This window comes from Hermetia illucens, chromosome 5 (genome assembly GCF_905115235.1).
Source record: "Hermetia illucens chromosome 5, iHerIll2.2.curated.20191125, whole genome shotgun sequence".
In the NCBI taxonomy this organism is placed as follows: domain Eukaryota; kingdom Metazoa; phylum Arthropoda; class Insecta; order Diptera; family Stratiomyidae; genus Hermetia; species Hermetia illucens.
The window spans coordinates 10,258,299-10,278,559 of NC_051853.1; the positions used below are offsets into that span (position 1 = coordinate 10,258,299).

A 20,261-nucleotide genomic window follows, 5' to 3' on the forward strand; every position below is an offset into this window, starting at 1 on the left:
AACCATGCAGAAATATATCATTCTGCATACGTACTCGATATTGCGGGAAGTTCTTGACGGATTACCTAACCTAACCTACTATTGGCTACCACCACTAGCGCCTCTTTATATTTTAATTAGGTAGGATCGTCCGAGACTAAGTGCTTGGCACTTAGTGCTAGTATCAGGTAAAATTCGGTATCTGCCGAGATTGTGACAACTCGAACAACTCGATAATAATAATCGTTGGCGCAATAATCCATATTGGATCAGGGCCTTAAGGTGTGCTAGAGCACTTCATTCAATACCGTAACGGTACACTCAGGATTACAGGAGGCAATATGGACAACATTGCGCTGGCCCGAGATTATTATCTTGATTTGACTCAGGTATTCATTCACAGCTGAGTCGACTGGTATCCGACGTCAAATCACGGTACAAATCCCACTGCCACCAGGGAGATTTGAACCGCGACCTTCCGTACGGCAACCTTGTGCTCTAAATACTCAGCTATCCGGACACTTGTGGCCATTTAGATTAAATTTTTACTTGCTTTACTTATCTAAGAATCTGTAAATGGTCAAAAATGAAGGAATTTTTAAAGCCTAAAAAATCTGAGTTATCCAAGATTTCAATTTCCTGATAGATAATTTAACAGAAAGGGATATGGCCACTTTAAGTTTTTACCATCTACAAACGACTAAAATCATTTTAAATAAATCTGTTAATTAGGTTCCTCCAAAATAGTCTTCAAAATTCCCGCTCCGCTCTCCATTCCAAACTCGACGCCATTTTTAATTCATTTCACCAACGCTCATTTGCACTGCACAACAACACGTTCCGTTTCCAGAACATTCCGTAGCGAATTGCCCAGAGATTCCGTCAGTTGAAGGAAAGTCGTCGATTTGTTCGTTTGTGATTTTGGTTGCTTGGCTCGTTCGCTGAATTGTTTTCTGCCGTCGTCACTCGGTCGGTTCTCGTGACTTGTGTGCCGCGTTCAGAAGAAGTTTCCCCAAGTGTCGCCGTCGCCGCGAAGAACACAACGGAAAACCTCACTTTCACCTCAAGGTGCTGTTGTCCAGTTGCAGGAGTAGCTGCGAGTTGTGCATTTTCTGCTGTGGGCGGTCGAGTCCCGGTCGTTGTTGTTTTGCCGAGGAGAACGGGTTCGAGAAGTGCCTTAGAAGCTCGCGAGACGTGAGATCAGTTCGTTCGGCTCCAGTTTGAGACTCCAGTGAGAATGTCTGAGGATAACCAACAAGAAAATGGCACGGCCAATGGCGATGTTCCAGAAATCGAGCTGATCATCAAGGTAGGCGGCTGTTTGTGATTTTGGTAGGATTAACTGAGGTACGGGCGTGGAATTGGTAGTTTCAGGACGAGCGGTGGACGCGTGCGGGGTCAGTTTAACGAAAAATAGCAGGAGCGGCACGTTACCGCATGACCTTGGCGTTTTGCTAAGTTTTCTTTACAAGTTTCCAGTCGATGCCTAACGAAATGCAATTCGAGTCGCCAGTGCTCGAGTGGAGCTGCATGCATTATCGGCGCTACGCTGTTTTCCGCTCTACCCGAAGAACTTTGTGCCGCGTGTGGTGGGGGTGGCAGTAGGCGCCCGCAAGTAGTTGCTGTTGCGTTTTCGTTACGCAATTTTCGCCTGACGATGCTCGGCGCGACCCAAGTGCCCGAGTTCGGCTTCAAATTCGAGCGCTTGGCCAGATGCTGGAAATGGGGGAGCACGTCACAGTCTCGGACTAGCAAAGTTGGCTGAAACCCGGACTGGGTTTGGCGAGAGGCGGCGGAAGGCACCGCGGCATCACCGCGCCTTGACGATGCGTCATCAGCAGGTCTGGTCGCAACGGCAAACCTTCTGTCGCCGTCGTCGGTTATGGGATTGGGCCCGTTCTCGCAGCAATTCTCACAATTCACACGAGCGATCGTAGATAGTGTCCACACGATGTTATTGTGAATGGCTCCCAGTTGGACAGGTTCTCAGACCGACGACCTGCATATTGGATTAGGCGTCCGGCGGTGGTGTTGGACGGGAGTCTAATAAGTTCGGGAAAACCTTTCTGAGGACACCCCGTGCGCAACACCTGTTCTGGGATGATACGTGACAGGTGGTTTCTGGAAGTTCGTGGCAGTGATGACTTCTTCCGGGGAAGAAGGTTCCTTGTCCGTACAGTGCCCTTGATACCTGCAGACCCGCACTTTTCGAATGCGGATGGTAACATTTTATGCTCTTGCGTTGCACCACACAAAATATTTAGTAATGACGCCAACAAGAAAAGATACTTTCCGGTTTCCATTCAGTTACTACGTGGGTATGGCTTACAAAACTGCGGACGTTTTGTTGTCGGTGGCTCGCGACCCTATTTGAGGTGCTACGTTTCTCATGGATCGGTGCATGCCTTTTCTTTCATGCGAGACGTATGCACACTTTCTCCGCGTTTAGGGGCTTATGTTTGTTTCGTCCTTGGTAGTGCTTTGCTCAACTTTGAGGCTGAAGTGCTTTAAACGCTACTCAAACAAAAACTCATCTATTTTGACGCGTGTTTGAGGGTAATCTGTCTGTTGTTGGCAATCAGCATTCATGTTGCATCGTCCGAGACGGCCTGCAACAGCAGTTACTGAAGAAAATTTCTACTTATTGAAGAAGGTGTTGCTCGAAACTCACCATTTGAGATAGCTTTTGCAAGAACTCTTTAGATCTCACAAATAAGTTTGGCGTGTGGGATTTTTACCCACTAAAACCACCCCCGACTTCCTCTCTGCCCCGCGGAACCACCATAAGGTATTACATCACGGGGCGGAGTCAGCTCACTCTAGCTTAATCCCATTTCTTCTATACGCGGCGCACGTGACCACGCTTTTCTCCTTTCCTCTGTCTTTCGCAATTTATCTTGAATAGATGCGACCATGAAGTTGACCGCATTCCAATTCTCTTGATGTGCTAGCATTTTCGGCACCAGATTTTCTGGTACCAGCACCTCTCCTAGAGTCTCCTCTAGGTTCCTCCTTTCTTCCACAAATCTCGGACAGTGGAAGAATACATGCTCTGGGTCCTCTGGGACTCCATCGCAATTTGGACAGTCGGGTGAGGTCTCCAATTTAAACCTGTGAAGGTATTGGAGATATCCTCCATGTCCCGCGAGAAACTGGGTGAGATTATAATTAATCTCACCGTGTTGTCTCTCCAACCACTCCTTGATGGCAGAAATAAGTCTGTGAGTCCACCGACCCTTTCCCGAGTGTTAACACCGCTCTTGCCATCTATTTATGGATCTCTCCCTCTCAGCGTTCTTCGTCTGCGATAAGGGCGAGATTGGCTTCGCATGGTATATATTCGCCATCTCATCTGCCAAGATGTCAATCGGCATCATTCCAGAGATGACGAATGCTGCATCATCTGAGACAGTCCTGAAGGCAGAGCATACCCTCAGAGCTGTCCTCCTGTAAACTGCATTCAGTTTGCTAGTGATTGAGGTCACCACCCTGGCTATAAGCAACCTAGAGGTATGCCGTGGCCCTCCCACATTCGGCATCATCCTCGCCAGGGCCATACTAACAGTGGATGATTTATCACAAACATACTGTACGTGTTACTTATAGCTGAGCTTCCTGTCTATCACCACCCCCAAATATTTGATCATTGGCTTGGGAGTGATGATATGATTCCCGATTCTAACACAGGCGTAATTTCTCTTCCGGCGCTTCGTGATGAGGACCGCTTCTGTTTTTTCCTCCGCAAGCGTCAAATCAGAGCTCTCCAACCAGAATTTGACAGCACTGATTGCCTCACTTGAGTATAACTCAGCATCTTCAAGATGCTTTGCGACAACAACCAGTGCTATGTCGTCAGCGTAACCCACCACTGTGGCTTCCTCCGGAAGGGGAAGATTAAGTACATCGTTGTACATGATGTTCCACAGTAGTGGGCCCAATACGGAGCCCTGTGGGACACCCGCGGAAACAACATACTCCTGGGGTCCGTCATCAGTGTCATACCAGAGCCTCCTTTCAGTTAAGTAACTATCGACGATAGCAGCGAGATAGGCGGGAATACCAACCTTCGCTAGGGATTTGCGTATTAGATTCCAATTGGCCGAATTGAATGCATTTTTCACGTTCAGGGTTACTACCACGTAATATTTGCTGGTACTACCCTTTCCGTGAATTGCATCTTCGGCCAAGCCAGTAACCAATTTGATGGCATCAATGGTTTATGTCCGCTTCTGAGCAGAGCTCCTTAAAGCATTTCGCCTTGCTTCGTTGGATGGCGAGCTTGAGGGTTTTGCGGGCTGCCTTATAGGCGCACTCTTTCTGCCCCTGATCGACTCTACCTACCGCCCTCTGAGCCGCTCTTCTGGCTCGATGACAGGCTTATCGAAGGCCGGTCAGTTTATCATACCACCAGTAGTTTGGTCTTCTACTGGGGAATGAGCACCTCCTAGGCATAGACGCGTCACATGTTTTGGCGATGCATTGAGCCAGATGGACGGCTCTTTCCGTAGAGGCGCCTGCTTTATCAGCTTGATCTAACCACACCTGTGTGAAGGTCTGCTCATCCGAAGATTTGCAGACCAGCCTGAAACCTTTTTCGGTTCCGGGCATGGTAGCTCTTTGCCCTGTGGCTCGACACATGTCTCGAAGAAGATTCAAAGAAAATTGCCTGGTGATCGCTGTGGGTGTAGCGTTCGCTGACGCACCAGGGAAAGGCTGATAAAGGTCAGGTCTACAACCGAGCCTGACCCCCCTTTCTGAAAGGTGTTTACAGCACCTTCGTTAGCCAAAACCATGTCCATCTGCGCAAAAGCCTCTAATAGACTGCGCCCCTTAGCATTTGATTCTCTGCTACCTCACTCTAGGGCCCAAGCATTGAAATCACCAGCAATCACCTTTGGACTTCGTCGTGGTCCGTCCGTCGAACGTGGTCTGCTCAAGTAAATCCTGAGCGACCCTGCAATGATTGAGGTTTATTTGAATAAACCTCATTTTGTCATTGCAGTGAGCGCCTTCCTAAATTCCGGACATTTGCCACTTCCGGTTATCCTGTCCCTCTTTTGCTTCGCACAATAGGCATTTGGGGTCCCTATTGCACTCTCTGGCAATATGGCCTTTCTCCCCACACCTTCTGCATCGATCGGACCGATCAATGCTGCTGGTGCATGCCTTCGCGAAGTGCCCAAACATGAGGCATTTAAAGCACCTCTTTAGTGAAGTTTGCTCCCTTAAACGGCAGACAACCCATCCAATCCGAACCCTTCCGGCAGATAACAACATCTGCGCTGCCTCCGCTGGCACTCGTATGGTGGCCGTTTGAGTGCCACCATAGGCTTTCCGTAGACCGACAACAGACTCCTCTGTAAGTTCTTTCAACTTGAATTGTTCCTTCAGAGCAGTGTAAATTTCTCCTTTCGATTAACTTCATCGAGATCCTTACATTGTATATAGATCTCATGTTTTTGGGCACGCATTGCGGCATTCTTCCCAAGTAAGTTTTTCACTTGAGTTCGAAAGTCATCAGTTTTGCCACCGCTGGATCTTTTCAACTCGAACATGAGATCCCCTTTCTGGGTTCTTCGGATTCTGTTCACATATCCGCTCATATCTTTTAGGTCGTGATCAGCTTTGACCTTTTTGAGTATCTCCGCGTAGGACAGATTACCCTTACTGGAGATAACAATCGCATCTGGACGAGTTCGCACTTTTGCTTTTCGTTTCGCTTTTTTGTTGGTAACTTTAGTCCATCCATCGTTTTCGTTCGTTTTGGGCTTCGCAACGCTAGTCGAGTTTCCTAGATTCGCTGTATGCTTTCCTCCTTCTGAGCTGTTGGTGTTGATTTTCAGGATGTCCTGTCCGCCTTTTTTTCTCTTAGACGTCTGCTGATTATTTAAAGGATCGCCCTCTTTTTCACGTACTCGCTTATTTCGCTGGGATTCGATGGTAGTACGGTTAGGCGTCACTTGGGTCGCTTGTGATACTGTTGGCACAGCGGGGTTCGGCGTGTTCTTATTATTCTTTTCCTCCATCTGTGATCTATTATAGAGGACTCTAATAGCCCTAAGCATATTCTTTATGGCTTGGTGCACGTCGTGCTTGTCCTTGATAAACTCGGACAGCTCAACTATTTTTGCCCCAAGCTGGGTGAAGGGTAATTCCTCCGGATCGGGACTCTGTCTGTCTGTCCGTCCGTCTGTCTGTCCGTCACACGCATTTTTCTCGGAGACGGTTGTAGCGATTGACACCGAATTAGGTAGAAAGGTGGGAATTGTGAACGCTCATGCATATAGTGAGTTACATCCTTGTACGACGAATTTAAGGGGGGGTCCTCATACATGCAAAAGGAGGGTGTACATTTTTTTTTTCATCAAATATAGTCATGTGGGGTATCAAACAAAAGGTCTCGGTTAGTACTTTTCGAAGCCGGTCTTAGTTTTGACTTTTGTTGAAAAGGTGGAGAGTGCGGGGGGTTGAAAGTGGTCATTTTATTAACGAATCCATTCTCAGGAACTACCTAACCGAAAAATCTGAAAAAAATCAGGGGGCTGCCACTATATGGTGCCTAGGCTCCGAAATACCCTCCATATGGATACCTGTTCAAATAAAGTTAATAATAGTATATTACTATAATTTTTAGTAATTGACAGGAAAACCCACCTTAAGTTCACCCTAGAATCACAGAATTTTGCAACAATGTAGGCTAGGTATGGAGCATGATCCTGCCAAATTTAGTGAAAATCGCACTATTACTAACAAAGTTATATAGGTCGAAACTGTCGCTCCTCTGCAAATTCAAGACTATGAATGTCAATATCACTTGAAAGTGGCTATTTTCACATAATATATGCATATTTTACGTGCTACATGCTAATGGGAGAAATGCACACTCAAATCTCTTTATAAAAGAAACACAAAACCTTTCATACCTGAAGCGTCTAGCTTCCGGTTTCCCGACTTGTTTATATTTGATGTTGGTTAAATTGTTGGCATTTGCTAATGATATTAAACTCAGGGTGTGAAGCGTATGAGGTTGACTATTTCAATTCAGTGCTTTCCATCAAATGATTTATTTAAATTACTTTCTAAAAAATAGATGCCAATAGAATCTTTAACTATGTGACACGGAACTGTCATGCTCATCGCTCCTCACATCTTCTTCTTTTTCTTCAGCCTTCATTTCACAAGCGGGGTCGGCTCGTCGTGATCGGTTTTGTCATTTTATTTTATCAAATGCCAGATCAGGATGTAATCACGAGACTTTCAAATCCCCATCCTGTGTATCATGCGACCATTGTTTTGGCCGGCTTTTTGGTTGCTTACCATTGACTTCGATGTTCTTACCAATATTGGTTGTTGAATTCTCGTTAGCGTGAATTACGTGACCACACCGTCGAAAATGCCTCTCTTGCAGTTTTTCCACGATCGGTGCAAACCCATATCGATCGCGGATATTCTCATTTCAGACGTAATCAAAACGTGTCACGCCACCAGTGCAATGCAACATCTTCGTCCCCATTACTGCAAGACGCCGTTCATTGTCCTTTATAGTCGGCGAACACTCAGAACTATAGAGAGCGGCAGACGGACGGCATTACAGTAAATTTTAGATTTGGGACGTGCGCTGATACGTCGATCACAAAGAATACCAGTTGGGGAATGCCACTTCATCCAGGTTGCGTTAATGTGTGAAATAATTTCATTACGCAGTCCTCCATTGGCAGATAGCATTGACTCGAGGTATTTAAATCGCTGTGTTCCGGCAATGGCAGTAACCTGCTTTTCGAGATATTTAAATCGCTGAGTTCTCGCAATGGCAGTAACGTGCCCTTCGAGGTATTTAAATCGCTCAGTTCTGGCAATGGCAGTAACCTGCTCAGAACTGAACGATTTCAATATCTCGGGTCAATGCTATAAGTCAATGGAGAACTACGTTATGCTCCTCACATAGGGAAACACAAAACCTTTTATACCTGAAGCGCTCAGTTTCCGGTTTCCCGACTTGTTTATATGGTAGTTTAATGATCAGCGTCTGGTTACGAAACCTACTAAGGGTCTCATGTTCTTCTTAAGTCCTTGCGTCTTGGCGTAAACCTCTCTTCTGAGCGAACTTGACATTGAGTGACCTAATATCAAATGCTAAACCGCCATTTTTTGAAAGTATTCTTCTTCTTTTCTATATGAAATATACGTAGGCATCATTTTACCAAGGGATGAGGCCAGTTTTACAGTCTGTTACATAAGAGCGTGGTCACTGTTTTATTTAACAGTGACAACAATTGATTTTTCGAAAATTCGCAAATTTATTGATAATTTGGTTGTCAATACTCAATGCAAATACCTCAGTAGCAAGTCCAATCTCCTGCATTGTCAATTATGGCCTGGCACCGTCGGGGCATACTTTCCACTAGTTTTTCTGCATATTCTAACGGAAAAGACCTCCAAATTTTCCGAATTTGTCGAGAAAGTTGATGTAAATTACATGGCTTGCGTCTGCGAAGCTGCATTTTCATCAGAGCCCACACATTTTCCATGGGATTTGCTAGACCGGTGATCCGGTGACTGAGATGGCCAATCTAAAGTGACAACTCCGTTTTGCGCCTTCCACTCGCTACACGCTCGACTCCGATGTTTCGGATCGTTGTCCTCTTGAAGGATCCAGCTTTCATTTTTCTTGATATACCATTGCTTAGCAGATGGTAACAAAGCCTTTTGATATATTTTATTCATTTTTTCGGCATTTAAATTCTCGGTAAATAAGGACAAAGTACCGAAATCTTTGTTTGAGAAGCACCTCCAAACATGGACCTTGACGGGGTGTTTAACAGTCCGTTGAAGCATCCTACTGGTGGAGGTTGTCCAGGCGTGTTTGATGCTTGGAAATGCCCAGAAGGAGGATTCATCAGAAAAAATTACGTTGCTCCAATCGCCGCCCAAGTTTTCCTTCGCCCATTCCACTCTTTTTTCAACGTGTTTTGCACTCAACATTGGTTTTTCCAAAATACTGCGATATTTCAGTTTATTGGCAAGCAAGTGCCTGCGAATCGTTCCGTAAGATATGTCAACACCTTTTGCTTTCAATTTCACAGCAGCTCAACGTAAAGTCAAAGTTGGATCTTTCGAGAACAATGCGAGAATCTTTTTTCGTCTTTTTTTGAGACTTTGCTTGCACTTCCGCGATCAGGAAAATCATCAACGTTACCGACCTTTTTATAGCGATTTATCCACTTGCTAACGAACTGCTTCGACTTTCTCATATTTCGCAGCAGCAGTTTGCGTTAATTTGGCTCCTTTTTCATGCAAACATAGAAAAATTGCCTCAAAGCGAGAGGCGTAGACAGCACTCATTTCGAAAAACCACTCAATTGAAGACTAAATTTGACAGAGAGCTGACTTTTTACAAAAAGCATGAAGGACTGAGGTGCCCTCTATGTAATAGAGAAATGTCCAACACAAACAAATGAGAGGGCCGACAAGTCATTATGCGATGCCAAACATGCCTCGGTTACTGAAATCATTTCAAAATCTATTTAGCGGCTAAGATTCCCAGGAATTATAATTTCTTTGTGTGTTGGGGTCACCCAATTTATCATGAAAGATCGTCTGAAAAGTTTTTCAAGTGTAATTGATTCCGTTCATTAAAGGCACGAAGGCCCCAATACAGTGGCTCGAAATTACAGCACGTTCAGCGGACAATCCTCACTTGCGCCCGTAGCTCTCATTTCCATTGAAGACGCAAAATCGTGAAAAGCTTTACTGCAACAATGACTGTCATAATAATCACATTCGGACGAATGAAAACAACAAATCATCTTGGGTCTAAATTTAAGCAGATGAAAATCGCAACTTTCTACTTTTTCCCACGACCTCAAGCTACACTGCCGCTGCCAACTGACAAGGAAATTCAAAATAAGAATAAAAGATATTCATTGGAAATAAATTCAGCCATACATGTCTGGGGAAAATGGCCTCATATTTTTGACTCGTGCAATTGAATTTCGCAGGAATGAGCCACTGAGTGAGTCCCCAGTTGTTTCTGCCAAGAATTGAGGATCCATGGTTCCGCTGGCAATAATAATAATAATAATTTGCTGCTTTGGTCGATGATGCTGTTGCTCAGCAAAACAGGTGGCGGTAAATCTTTTTATTTTCGGAAAATTTCCATTTCCTCTGTGCGGTTGCCTATTTGAAAATAGGAAAATCATGTTTACACTAAGAACGATATGTTTTGTTTAATCCATCAGTTTCCTCCGAAGATTTTCATCTGCTGCGCATGTGGATCGCTTAGTGGGATGATTGTGGAGAGCGAATGTTTGGAGTGGGTTGTTTTTAGAGGCGGCCTTGGAAGAAGGTCAATCTGTTTTCAAGATGTGAATTTGAAAATGATTTATACCCTTCTTGGCAATCTGATGAATTGCAGGCTTATTCTGACGTAACTTTTATCTATAATTAAAAATCGATTTGGAAATTCATCAGAAATTTAATTGAATTTTGGAGATCTACAGTAATTAATTGATAAAAGAAGTTGGGATTGGTCAATATAAAGCGAATAGATAAGGACATCAATGGGATTTCACTTCAATTATTTGGATCTACTGGAAGCTGGATTGATTGATTTGATTTATTTTCAGAAGTTCGAAATGTCGTAGTGTGTTTTTTCGAGAAAGCATCGGTAAAAGTTGAATTTCCAGCTCCACCCGGTTTCAGTGTTCAATTCCGAGAGGAGAGAAGATGAGGAGGATATGTAGAAGAAAGATGAAGCTCCTTCTTGCGGATTGCGGCGATTCTTCCTTAAAAAGCCACATCGTCTCAAAGTAAGCCCCATTTTTCATATCCTATCGACAGGGTCTAATCCTTGCCTCTATCTCGCAAAGGTAAAACTGGTTATGATGGGAGAAGCGGGAGGGTCTCCCTCTTTGGAATTTGAAATTTAAGTATATTCTCTACTTCCAAGTCTTTCAACATTGCATCTGGTATTAAGTATTCTTCCAGGTGCCTCGACCTATTTTGCAAAAATGTCGTACACTGTCCCAGAACGTGTATAGAGGTTTCAACACACTCCGCACAGAACCTGCAGGCAGTGTCCGTAGATATCCCTAGCTTCCCTAGGTGATAGTTCAGCCGACAATGACCAGTGAGAATTCCCACTATGATTCGGAGGTTCTTTTCGGTGAGGTTTAAGCAATCCTTTGTACGCATGGGTTCGTATCCCCCAATAAGCACCCTGGACTGCTCCATCCCTGGTAGGCCCGCCCAATATAGTTCCCTCAACCGTTTCTCTTCGTTTCTTAGATTCATAGCCATGAAACCGTTTCCGACTCCACAGAAGGGTTCTGGCCCGTGTAAAGGCATCCCTGCTCCCTTCTTGGCTAGTTCATCCGCTGCCTCATTGCCTTCCAACCCAGCATGGCCTGGAACCCAAAGTATCCAGACCTTGTTGGACGAGCCGAGTGTATTCAGTCTCTCAAGGCACTCCCATACCAGTTTAGAGTTCACCTGGTTGGACCTAAGTGCCTTGATCGCTGCTTGGCTATCGGTAAGAATAGCTATGTTCTGCCCCCTGTAGTTCCTTTGCAGATTAAAGGAGGCACATTTGTCTATGGCGTAAATTTCCGCCTGGAATATGCTAGTGTACCTGCCCATTGGCTCAAAGTACATTTTCCTTGGACCAATGACACCGGCACCCGCTCCCTCTGCTGTGAGGGATCCGTCAGTGTACCAAGTAATCAGTTGCTGGTTTAAGCCGTATGTCGCAGCCACGCTCTCTCAGTTTGCCTTGTTACTCCAACGTGTTTCAAACTTCTTATCGAAGTGAAACCTCGTTGTCATGTTGTCCCTCGGTATCATTAATTCGGGATACCGCCTAGAAAGGATATCAATCTTCCTTCGATTTAGGCAGCTCCCCGCTTCACTCATGCCATCCTGAATATTGATCTCCTTGCCTGCATCTGTATGTGCAGATGGAGAGGAGTCAATCCCAGAAAGACCTCCAGGGATGCCGTTGGGCATGTCCTCATTGCCCCACAGATACAAACGCAAGCCAGCCTTTGGAGCTTATGTAATTCCCTGGCTTGTGTGCTGAGTTGGGTTCTTTCTGCCCAGATTACCGCTCCATAGGTAATCATTGGCCTTACTATTGCAGTATATATCCAAAGTAGTATTTTCGGGCTGCAACCCCATTTTTTTCCTGCTATGGATCTGCAAGTCATCAGAGCCCTCGTGGCTTTCCGACAAGGGTTTCCGACATGTGTCTTCCAGCGTAATTTTTGGTCTAGCGTGATTCCCAAATATTTGACCTCTGTTTCTCGTTTCACCTCCATATCATGTAATGTTATGGCTTTGAGGTGATCCAGCTTACGCCTCCTAGTGAATGGTACTATGGTGGTTTTGGTTGGGTTGATCCGCAGTCCCACCTTCCTGCACCAGGCACTAGTAACCCTTAATCCAGTTTGGATTCTATCACATAGGGTATCTTCATATTTGCCCCTACAGATTAGAACAATGTCGTCCGCGTAGCCCTGGACTTGTATTCCAGTATTTGTTAACACGTCCAGGAGTTCATCCACTACCATACTCCACATCAGCGGCGATAGTACTCCACCCTGTGGACAGCCTTGAGTGGTGTTCATGATAATAGAATTTGCACCTGTTTGTACCTCTATTTGTCTGCTTTCTAGCATTTTGCCCATCCAGAGTGCCAGGGTGTTTCCCACTCCTTTGCGCCTCAGGGCATCCTGTATCTCTGTGTGCGATGTGTTGTCGAATGCTCCTTCGATATCCAAAAACGCGCACAGTGCAATTTCTTTTGTTTCTATGGCGTCCCGTAGTACCTCTGTCAGCTGATACAGAGCAGTTTCAGTTGACCTTCCTGCCCGATAAGCGTGTTGACAGTGATGTAAGGGATTACGCTTTAGAACGTTAGTTCTAATATAGTTGTCTATGACCTTCTCCACCGTTTTGAGTACGAACGATGTTAGGCAGATTGGTCTGAAAGATTTAGGGTGAAAAGGATCCTTTTTACCCGCTTTCGGAATAAAGACCACTTTTGCCCTTCTCCATGCCCTTGGTATGTAACCCAGTGCTATGCTCCCCCTTGCCACCCTCAGAAGAGACTCTAAGATAATTCCTAGGCCTCTCTGGATAAGTGCTGGGAAAATGCCATCTGCTCCGGGAGATTTCATTCGTTGAAAGGTTCCCACTGCCCATCTTGGTCTAGCTTCTGAGCATACCTCTTTTGCTAGTTTCCAGCTCTCTTTCCTTCCCCTTTTATTCGTTGTTGGGGTGTCAGGCAGATTATTGTCGCCTTCCGCCGAGGGTAGGACCCCGGGAAATGAGTTCTGAGAAGCAGGTGTACCCTGTCCTCCTCATTCTCGGTGAATGTCCCATCTTCCTTTTTCAAGCAGACAGAGGATATTCCCCCGTCTTTGGCTACAGCCTTGTACAGCCTGGTTGCTTCTGTGATCTGTTCAATCCCTTCACAGAATTCCCTAAAACTGTTCCGTTTCGCTTCCCTGATGGCGTTGCTATACGCAGTCAGTGCATTTTTATACCTCCGCCAGTCCTCGGTTCGTTTTGCCCGGTTAAAGAGTTTTCGTACCTCCGTTCTCATTCTGGCTAAGTTCCTGTTCCACCATGGTACATCCCTTGATGACTTGACTGTCTTGGCCGGACAGCTGGCCTCATATGCGTCGATGACGATTGTGTTGAGGTCTTCCACCACCGTTTCTAATTCTAATTCGCTTCTGATGTCACCGCTCCCTTGAAGGTGGGCAATGTTGTTGCTCAGGTGCATTGTGTAGGATTCCCAATCCGTTCTCTTGGGATTCCTTATTATTCTTTTTATTTCGGAGTTACCCTCAATGTCGAATCTGATTATCCTGTGATCAGACATTGAGGGTTCATCCGACACCCTGCAATTCCTGACCATCCCATTCATTAGGGTATTTCCTAAAGTTATATCTAGTACCTCTTGTTTGGTGCTGGTCACCAATGTTGGAGTGTTCCCTACGTTGTATATTTCTAACTTATTACTAAGAATAAATTCGAGACAGTACTCACCTCTACGATTAGTGTCACTGCTTCCCCACACTTCGTGGTGGGCGTTGGCATCGCAGCCGAGAAGAAGTGGTAACACCCTCTCCTCGCAATACTCCGTCAGCTTTGCGACTTGTTCCGGTGGAGCCCGGCTCTCGTCTCCTGGAAAGTATCCCGATTCTACAACTACCTCTCGAGTGCTCCTCCCGGCTTCCAATGAGACTTGGATAGCCACAAGGTCCCCGGTTAAGAACTCTGAAAGACATATGTATTTTAAATTACGTTTGAGAATTATGCAAGCTCTTGGTTTTTCACAAGAGGAGTCCCAAATTACCTGCATGTCTCCTCCTTGCAGACCGCGAATCTGCCCCCGGTACACCCAGGGCTCCTGAGCCAGCACTATTCCAATGTTCTCCTTGGAATTTACCCTTGCAATCACTGCAGATGCAGCTCTCGCATGGTGGAGGTTTATCTGGGCTATCCTAGTGCTGGCCATTGGCTCCGTTATTGTTTGGAGCTCTTCTCCACTGTCGGAGTGTCACCCTCCTCCTCCGACATGGCGCTTTCCTGCGCGTCGCTGTCCATTCCGAGCCCTAGGAGTCCTAGGTCTAGGTCGTCCAGCTTCTGCTCTTCACTGGGCAGCAGGTCTATTTCCCTCGTTGATCCCGTTTTTTCCGCCTCTATGGCTTCCGTGACTTCTTCAGGGACATCGGTAAGTTTTCCACCCGATGCCTCCTCCGAGGTCTCTTTCCTTGGCTTTTCCTTGTACACATGCACGGGTATGTTGCCAAATCGGTAGTTGATATGACAACTCCGACGTTTAATTGCCTCTAGGGATCGGTCATCTACCCCGATCGTGAGGAGTTTACCCCTTCCCTCCACCTTGCTTCTGAAGACTCTCCATAGTCGAGTATGGAGATCTTCGTTCTGAGCAATTAGGAGTCGCATAAGGTCTTCTGTTACTATTGCCGCGGCCTTTGGGAGAAAAACTGTCACCATGTGGGCTCCTGGTATATCATCTCCAGCACATGTTGACAGTTCCACCTCTTCCCAGCCTGGCAAGCTAGGAATTATGGTTCTAACCCATTCTGCGGTACCTTCCGTCGCGCTGTTCACCAGTATAAGGCCTGGTCGAAAGCGTATCCCGGTGAACACCAGTTTCGACGTCCAACCCTTGATCATCTGCTTGACGACAAGTTCTTCAATGATTTCCTGTTCCTCCCGAGTGAGTATTTGCTCGGGAAACCTTTTTGGCAGTATGGCCAGTCGAATGCCCTTAACCGCACTAGCATAGCTAATGCCGGGCTTCCTGGGTCCTGCTTTCACTCCTGACCTGCCCGGGTTTTCTCCTCCCTTGGGTTCAGGTCTGGGTTTTTTGGGAGCATTCCCTTCATGCGGGCTGATCTCTGCTGCTCCCCGCTTTCTCGGCTCCGGTAGAGTGGCTTAGGTCTGTCCTAAGCTGCTGCTGCATCTAAGTATAATTTCAAAGGAATTTAGAGCCGAAATCGAGAGTTCGTTAGATTTTCATTTTGCCTTGGCTGGAGGACGCGGAAGGATTGACACTGATGACATTTTCTTGTTCTCTCACTGAATCATGATTAAATGGCTGTGGATTTGCCAAAAAGGAGACAAGCAGCGTTAGATAGTATATAACCGGCAATAAAATCAAGGTTCTCAGTCTGACCGGTATGTGTATTCTCTCTATTGGCACTAATGGGGAGAATATTAAGGACGTCAATTAGTTTTGTGTTTCTGTCGACTGTGGTATCGAACTTGATGTTGCTTGACTTATCAACTAAATCGACCATCGTGTTTTTTTCCGAAGCCTGGAAGTGCAAGTATCTGAGCAACAACATCAAGTTAAGGCCGTTCCGCTCCAATGTTCTCCCTGTGCTTTTATATGGGAGTAGTACATGGAAGGCTGCTCACCACTGCTATTCATGTCTGGGTTTATAACCCGACAATACTCTGGGCTGAGACAATAACAAACAAACTTAGGCGAACGGGATACCCTTGGACGTGATTATGAGAAGGTGGAAGTAGCGATGGATAAGTCAAACATACATAGGTCTCATGCAGTGAAATTGGCTTTCCTGAGATGGCCGGCACGTGGAAAGCTCTGCGGAACAGTGCAGGAAGACGAGCAGGTTTCTCGGAAAGTGCTGGAGGGAATTGAAGGGCATCATCGTTGCCACGTGTAACTATATAACTAATTCCATCTCTCTGTCTTCTGCTTGACGCATAAAAAAAATCCATATAATGCTGCTCTGAGGGCCTAACATCACGTTTAGGAAATTTTCCCGTGTGCTGTCTGCTGACATCTCATATTAAAAATTAATTATCGACAGTCTAAGTTGATCATGTTTGCAATGTGTGAATTGCTTGGAGTTCGAAAATAGAGTTATCGCAACTTTCGGCACGTTGGTATGGAATGCAATCAAAACAATCAGATATTATCTACTCTAGTTGGAATTTTTCATTTGATTGAAATATTGCCCTGAATATGCGTGTATGCAGGTAGTAAATGGAAGGCTTATAAATTGGTGTTGTATGAGGAAATAATCGGCGGTTGATAAGACATTTTACAAGCCAAAGGTTTACCGCTTTAGAAGAACACTCGTGGGCGTAGATATTTTTTTATCAATGTTTGTGTACGACCTCTAAAATGCTTTATCTATTGCCTTGAAATTTGATTGATTGGTGGTAATTTTTTATCCGGTATCTAATTTGGAAAATATTAAAGCTCCCCCTTCAAAGCAAATAGTCAAATCCACATAGTTCTGACATATTGCATACCATTCTGTCTTCTCAGTCACGGCTGTCCCCAATACGGTGTCGTAAACGGCCGCATGATGCTTTCAAGGTTACTGTAATAAATTTGCTTTGCAATTCACTTCGTAAGGACGTCTAATTATTGGACAGCTTTGTACATCACCTAAGCAGTTTGAAACCCAATCCGCATTTGTAACTTTGCTTTTCCATGGCATATTTTCAGAAATGGGAGTAAAAACGGAGATAAAGCGGGCTGTTATTCCGCTTCCTCCTTATACGACCGTTGTTACAATTAAGCGCTTCTTTGGGGCTTTCGCAGAAAAGTCACTCGAGGTAGTCACTGCAAGGGATCATATCCTTTTTCGATGCTCCTCCTGTCTCAGATATTCATGAGGCGCGGCTTTTGGGGTTCCAACCTCCCCTTGACATTCTCAAGCCGTCAAGTCACAGGCTCGCATCTTCAGAGCAGCTAGAAATCTCACTGAGGTCCCCAAAGAATGGTTTACCCAGTGTCCGCAGCCTGACTCGAGCCAGAGCTGGGCAATTGCAGAGAAAGTGCATGAGGGTTTCCCTTCCTTCTCCGCAGCTTCGGCAATGCGAGTTGTAGGGTAAGCCGAGCCTAGCGGCATGGTCCCCTATGGGCCAGTGCCCCGTGCAGACCGCCGTAATCTTGAATGCATTTGCACGCGTCTGGCACAGGAGCTCTCGTGATCGGGCTATGTTATAAGCGGGCCAAATTCTCCTTGATTTGGCACAGCTTGTAAGCCTTCGCCATCTCAGGCCCGCGGCTGCTAGGTAGTGCGAGTAGACTCGGCCCCCAACAGCCGCCAGCGGAACACCGACTGTATTCCCCGAGGGACTGTCAAGAGCAGAGCCTTGCCTGGCCAATCCGTCAACCCGCTCATTCTCCTCTATGTTCCCATGCCCGGGAACCCAGAGGAGAGTGACCTTTAGCGTGCCGCCCAGACGGTTGAGCGCGTCTCTGCACTGCCCCACCAACCGGGAAGATGTCGTCGTTGAGTGCAATGCCTTGATGGCCGCTTGGCTGTCGGTCAGAATGGCTATGTTACGCTTGGGGTTCGAATGACACTCCAGCCATCGACAGATTTCTTATATCGCCAGTACTTCCGCCTGGAATACACTGGTGAAATCTGGGAGACCATACGACTTGGATACACCGTGTGTATTCGAGAAAACCCCCGCGCCGACCATCTTTAATCCGTCCGTAAAGAATACCGTGTCATAGTCTTGCAACACGCCGCCGGTCTTCCACTTTCACCTGGTTGGAAGGTCCACAGCAAAGTTTCTCGTGAAGTTCAGCTTGCGTGTAACATAGTCCATGGGGGATGCTCAGATTTCTCGAGGTATTTCATCTAGGATGTTGTTGTGGCCGTAGGACTTCGCTACCCATATTTGATGTGGAGGTCTAAGGGGAGGAGATGCAGGAGTAAATTGAGAGCATCTGCCGGGCAGGACTGCAGAGCCCCCGTTGCACCTGCACACGCGGTTCTTTGAATCCTATTAAGCTTCGTTCTATTGTATTTCTTCTTCAAAGCCTGCCACCATACAATAGATCCGTACGTCAGGATCGGACGCACTACAGCGGTGTACATCCAGAGAACCATCCTCGGTCGGAGATCCCATTTCTTCGCAAAGGTTCTCTTACAGGCATAGAAGGCTATACAGGCCTTCTTAACCCTCAGTTCTATATTCAACCTCCAATTTAGCTTAGGATCCAGGATTACACCCAGATACTTTACATTAGAGGAAAGAACCGATCTTTGTTCTTTCAGCCGTGGTAGATGGAATTCAGGTATCCTTGTCTTGGTGGTGAACAGCATCAGTTGCGTTTTGGTTGGGTTTATGCTGAGTCCGCATCTTGCGGCCCACAGGCACACCTTTCGCAACGCTCCTTCCATGATGTCGCTCATAATGGACAGAAACATCCTTGATACTAATATCACCAAGTCGTCGGCATACGCCACCACCTTCACCCCGCTGCTGTCTAATGTACGTAAAATTTTGTCCATTACTATTAACCAGAGCACCGGTGAGATAGCACCACCCTGGGGCGTGCCTCTGTTCACAACTCTGGTCAAGTGGTTGCCTCCCAGATCGGACTGGATTATCCTGGTACTCAGCATGGATATAATCCATTGCGTGAGATACCCCTCCAATCCAATGCCGGTCAAGGCTTCCTTGATGGCGTTGGTACTGACGTTGTTGAAAGCTCCTTTTATATCCAAGAAGGCAGCAAGGGTATACTGCCTGTACTGCAATTACCTCGTGGAGGGCGGTTTCTGTGGATTTTCCTTTGAGGTAGGCATGCTGGGACTTAGAGAAAGGCGTTCTCTCCATAATCGTCCTTAAGTGTTCTAGGGTCTTCAGCACGAAAGAGGTTAGGCTGATTGGCCGAAAGTCCTTCGCAGACTCATGACCGCGCCTGCCCGCTTTCGGTATGAAAACCACCCGTGCGCGCCTCCAGGACTGCGGTACGTATCCTAAAGTGATGCAGCTCCGGTAAATCTCAACAAGCGACGGCACAACCCTTTCCTGCTGCTTCTGTAGCATGACTGGCATTATGCCATCTGGGCCTGGAGATTTGTATGCGGAGAAGCTGTTTATAGCCCAGCCGATCCTATCCCTGGTAATTACCGATTTGATAGTCTCGCACAGCTGGGGTTGCCGCAAACCCTCCAAGCGAGGTTCTGACTCACAGTTCTCCTCGCTGGGGGGAAAGTGCAGCTCCAAGGTGTCACTAGAAGATTCCGTCCAGGAGCCTTCCGACTTTTTAAGGAAGGATGGATTCTTATGTTCCTTGGACAGAATCTTATTGAGCCTCGCGGATTCACTAGTGCTTTCAATGTTCTGACAATAGTCTAGCCAAGACCTGATGGTCCTGATGGCCGACTTGTACTTCTTTAGGCAGTCCTTGTATGGCTGCCAGTATTTTTGCCTGTAGCAGATGTTGAAAATTTCTCTGGTCAGCTTCCTGAAACTAGAGAGATCTTCGTTCCACCACGGTGGCAGGGTCTTTTTGCTGTACTTAGCAGGGCACGAGACTTTGAAGGCGGTATCAAAAGCCTTCTCCAGAGCCCCGACCTTTGACTCCAGTTCGTCTGTCGTGCCAATCCTACCGATTTGCGTTAGAGTTTGTTCTTAATTACCTGACCAAACTTTCTCCAGTCGATCCTCCTGGGGTCTCTAAAGAGCTTGAGCCGAGAAAGTCCTTAGAGAACTGGTCCATGCAAGCTATTACGTGGAACCCACGGACCACCTGAGATGAATCAAAGTGGGGAGTGAGTCCCGGGTGCTTGCCTCCGGTCTCCACGAGATGTTCATAGGCAATGCCCGATAGCCTAGCCTCAACACTGGTCCACACCTCCAGCGTTAGTTTGCCGCTAGCAGAATTGTCATCCGCCAGCGCCACACGTAAGTGACTCCTGGCCACGTCGCTGAAGGGCTTCGCAGTACATGGCCCG

General features: G+C 46.4%; 1 protein-coding gene across 4 annotated transcripts in view; it reads left to right on the forward strand.

Moving 5' to 3' along the window:
• Positions 1 to 849: 849 nt before the first annotated feature.
• Positions 850 to 20,261, forward strand: part of LOC119656933 (chloride intracellular channel exc-4) — a 106,130-nt gene continuing 86,718 nt past the window's right edge. For 3 of the 4 annotated variants that reach the window (XM_038063627.1, XM_038063629.1, XM_038063630.1), the window contains exon 1: positions 850 to 1,288. In XM_038063627.1, coding sequence (XP_037919555.1) covers positions 1,217 to 1,288 — 72 coding nt within the window. In that variant the 5' untranslated portion in view covers positions 850 to 1,216. The remainder of the gene's footprint in view (positions 1,289 to 20,261) is intronic. The other variant, XM_038063631.1, reaches the window with a different exon arrangement.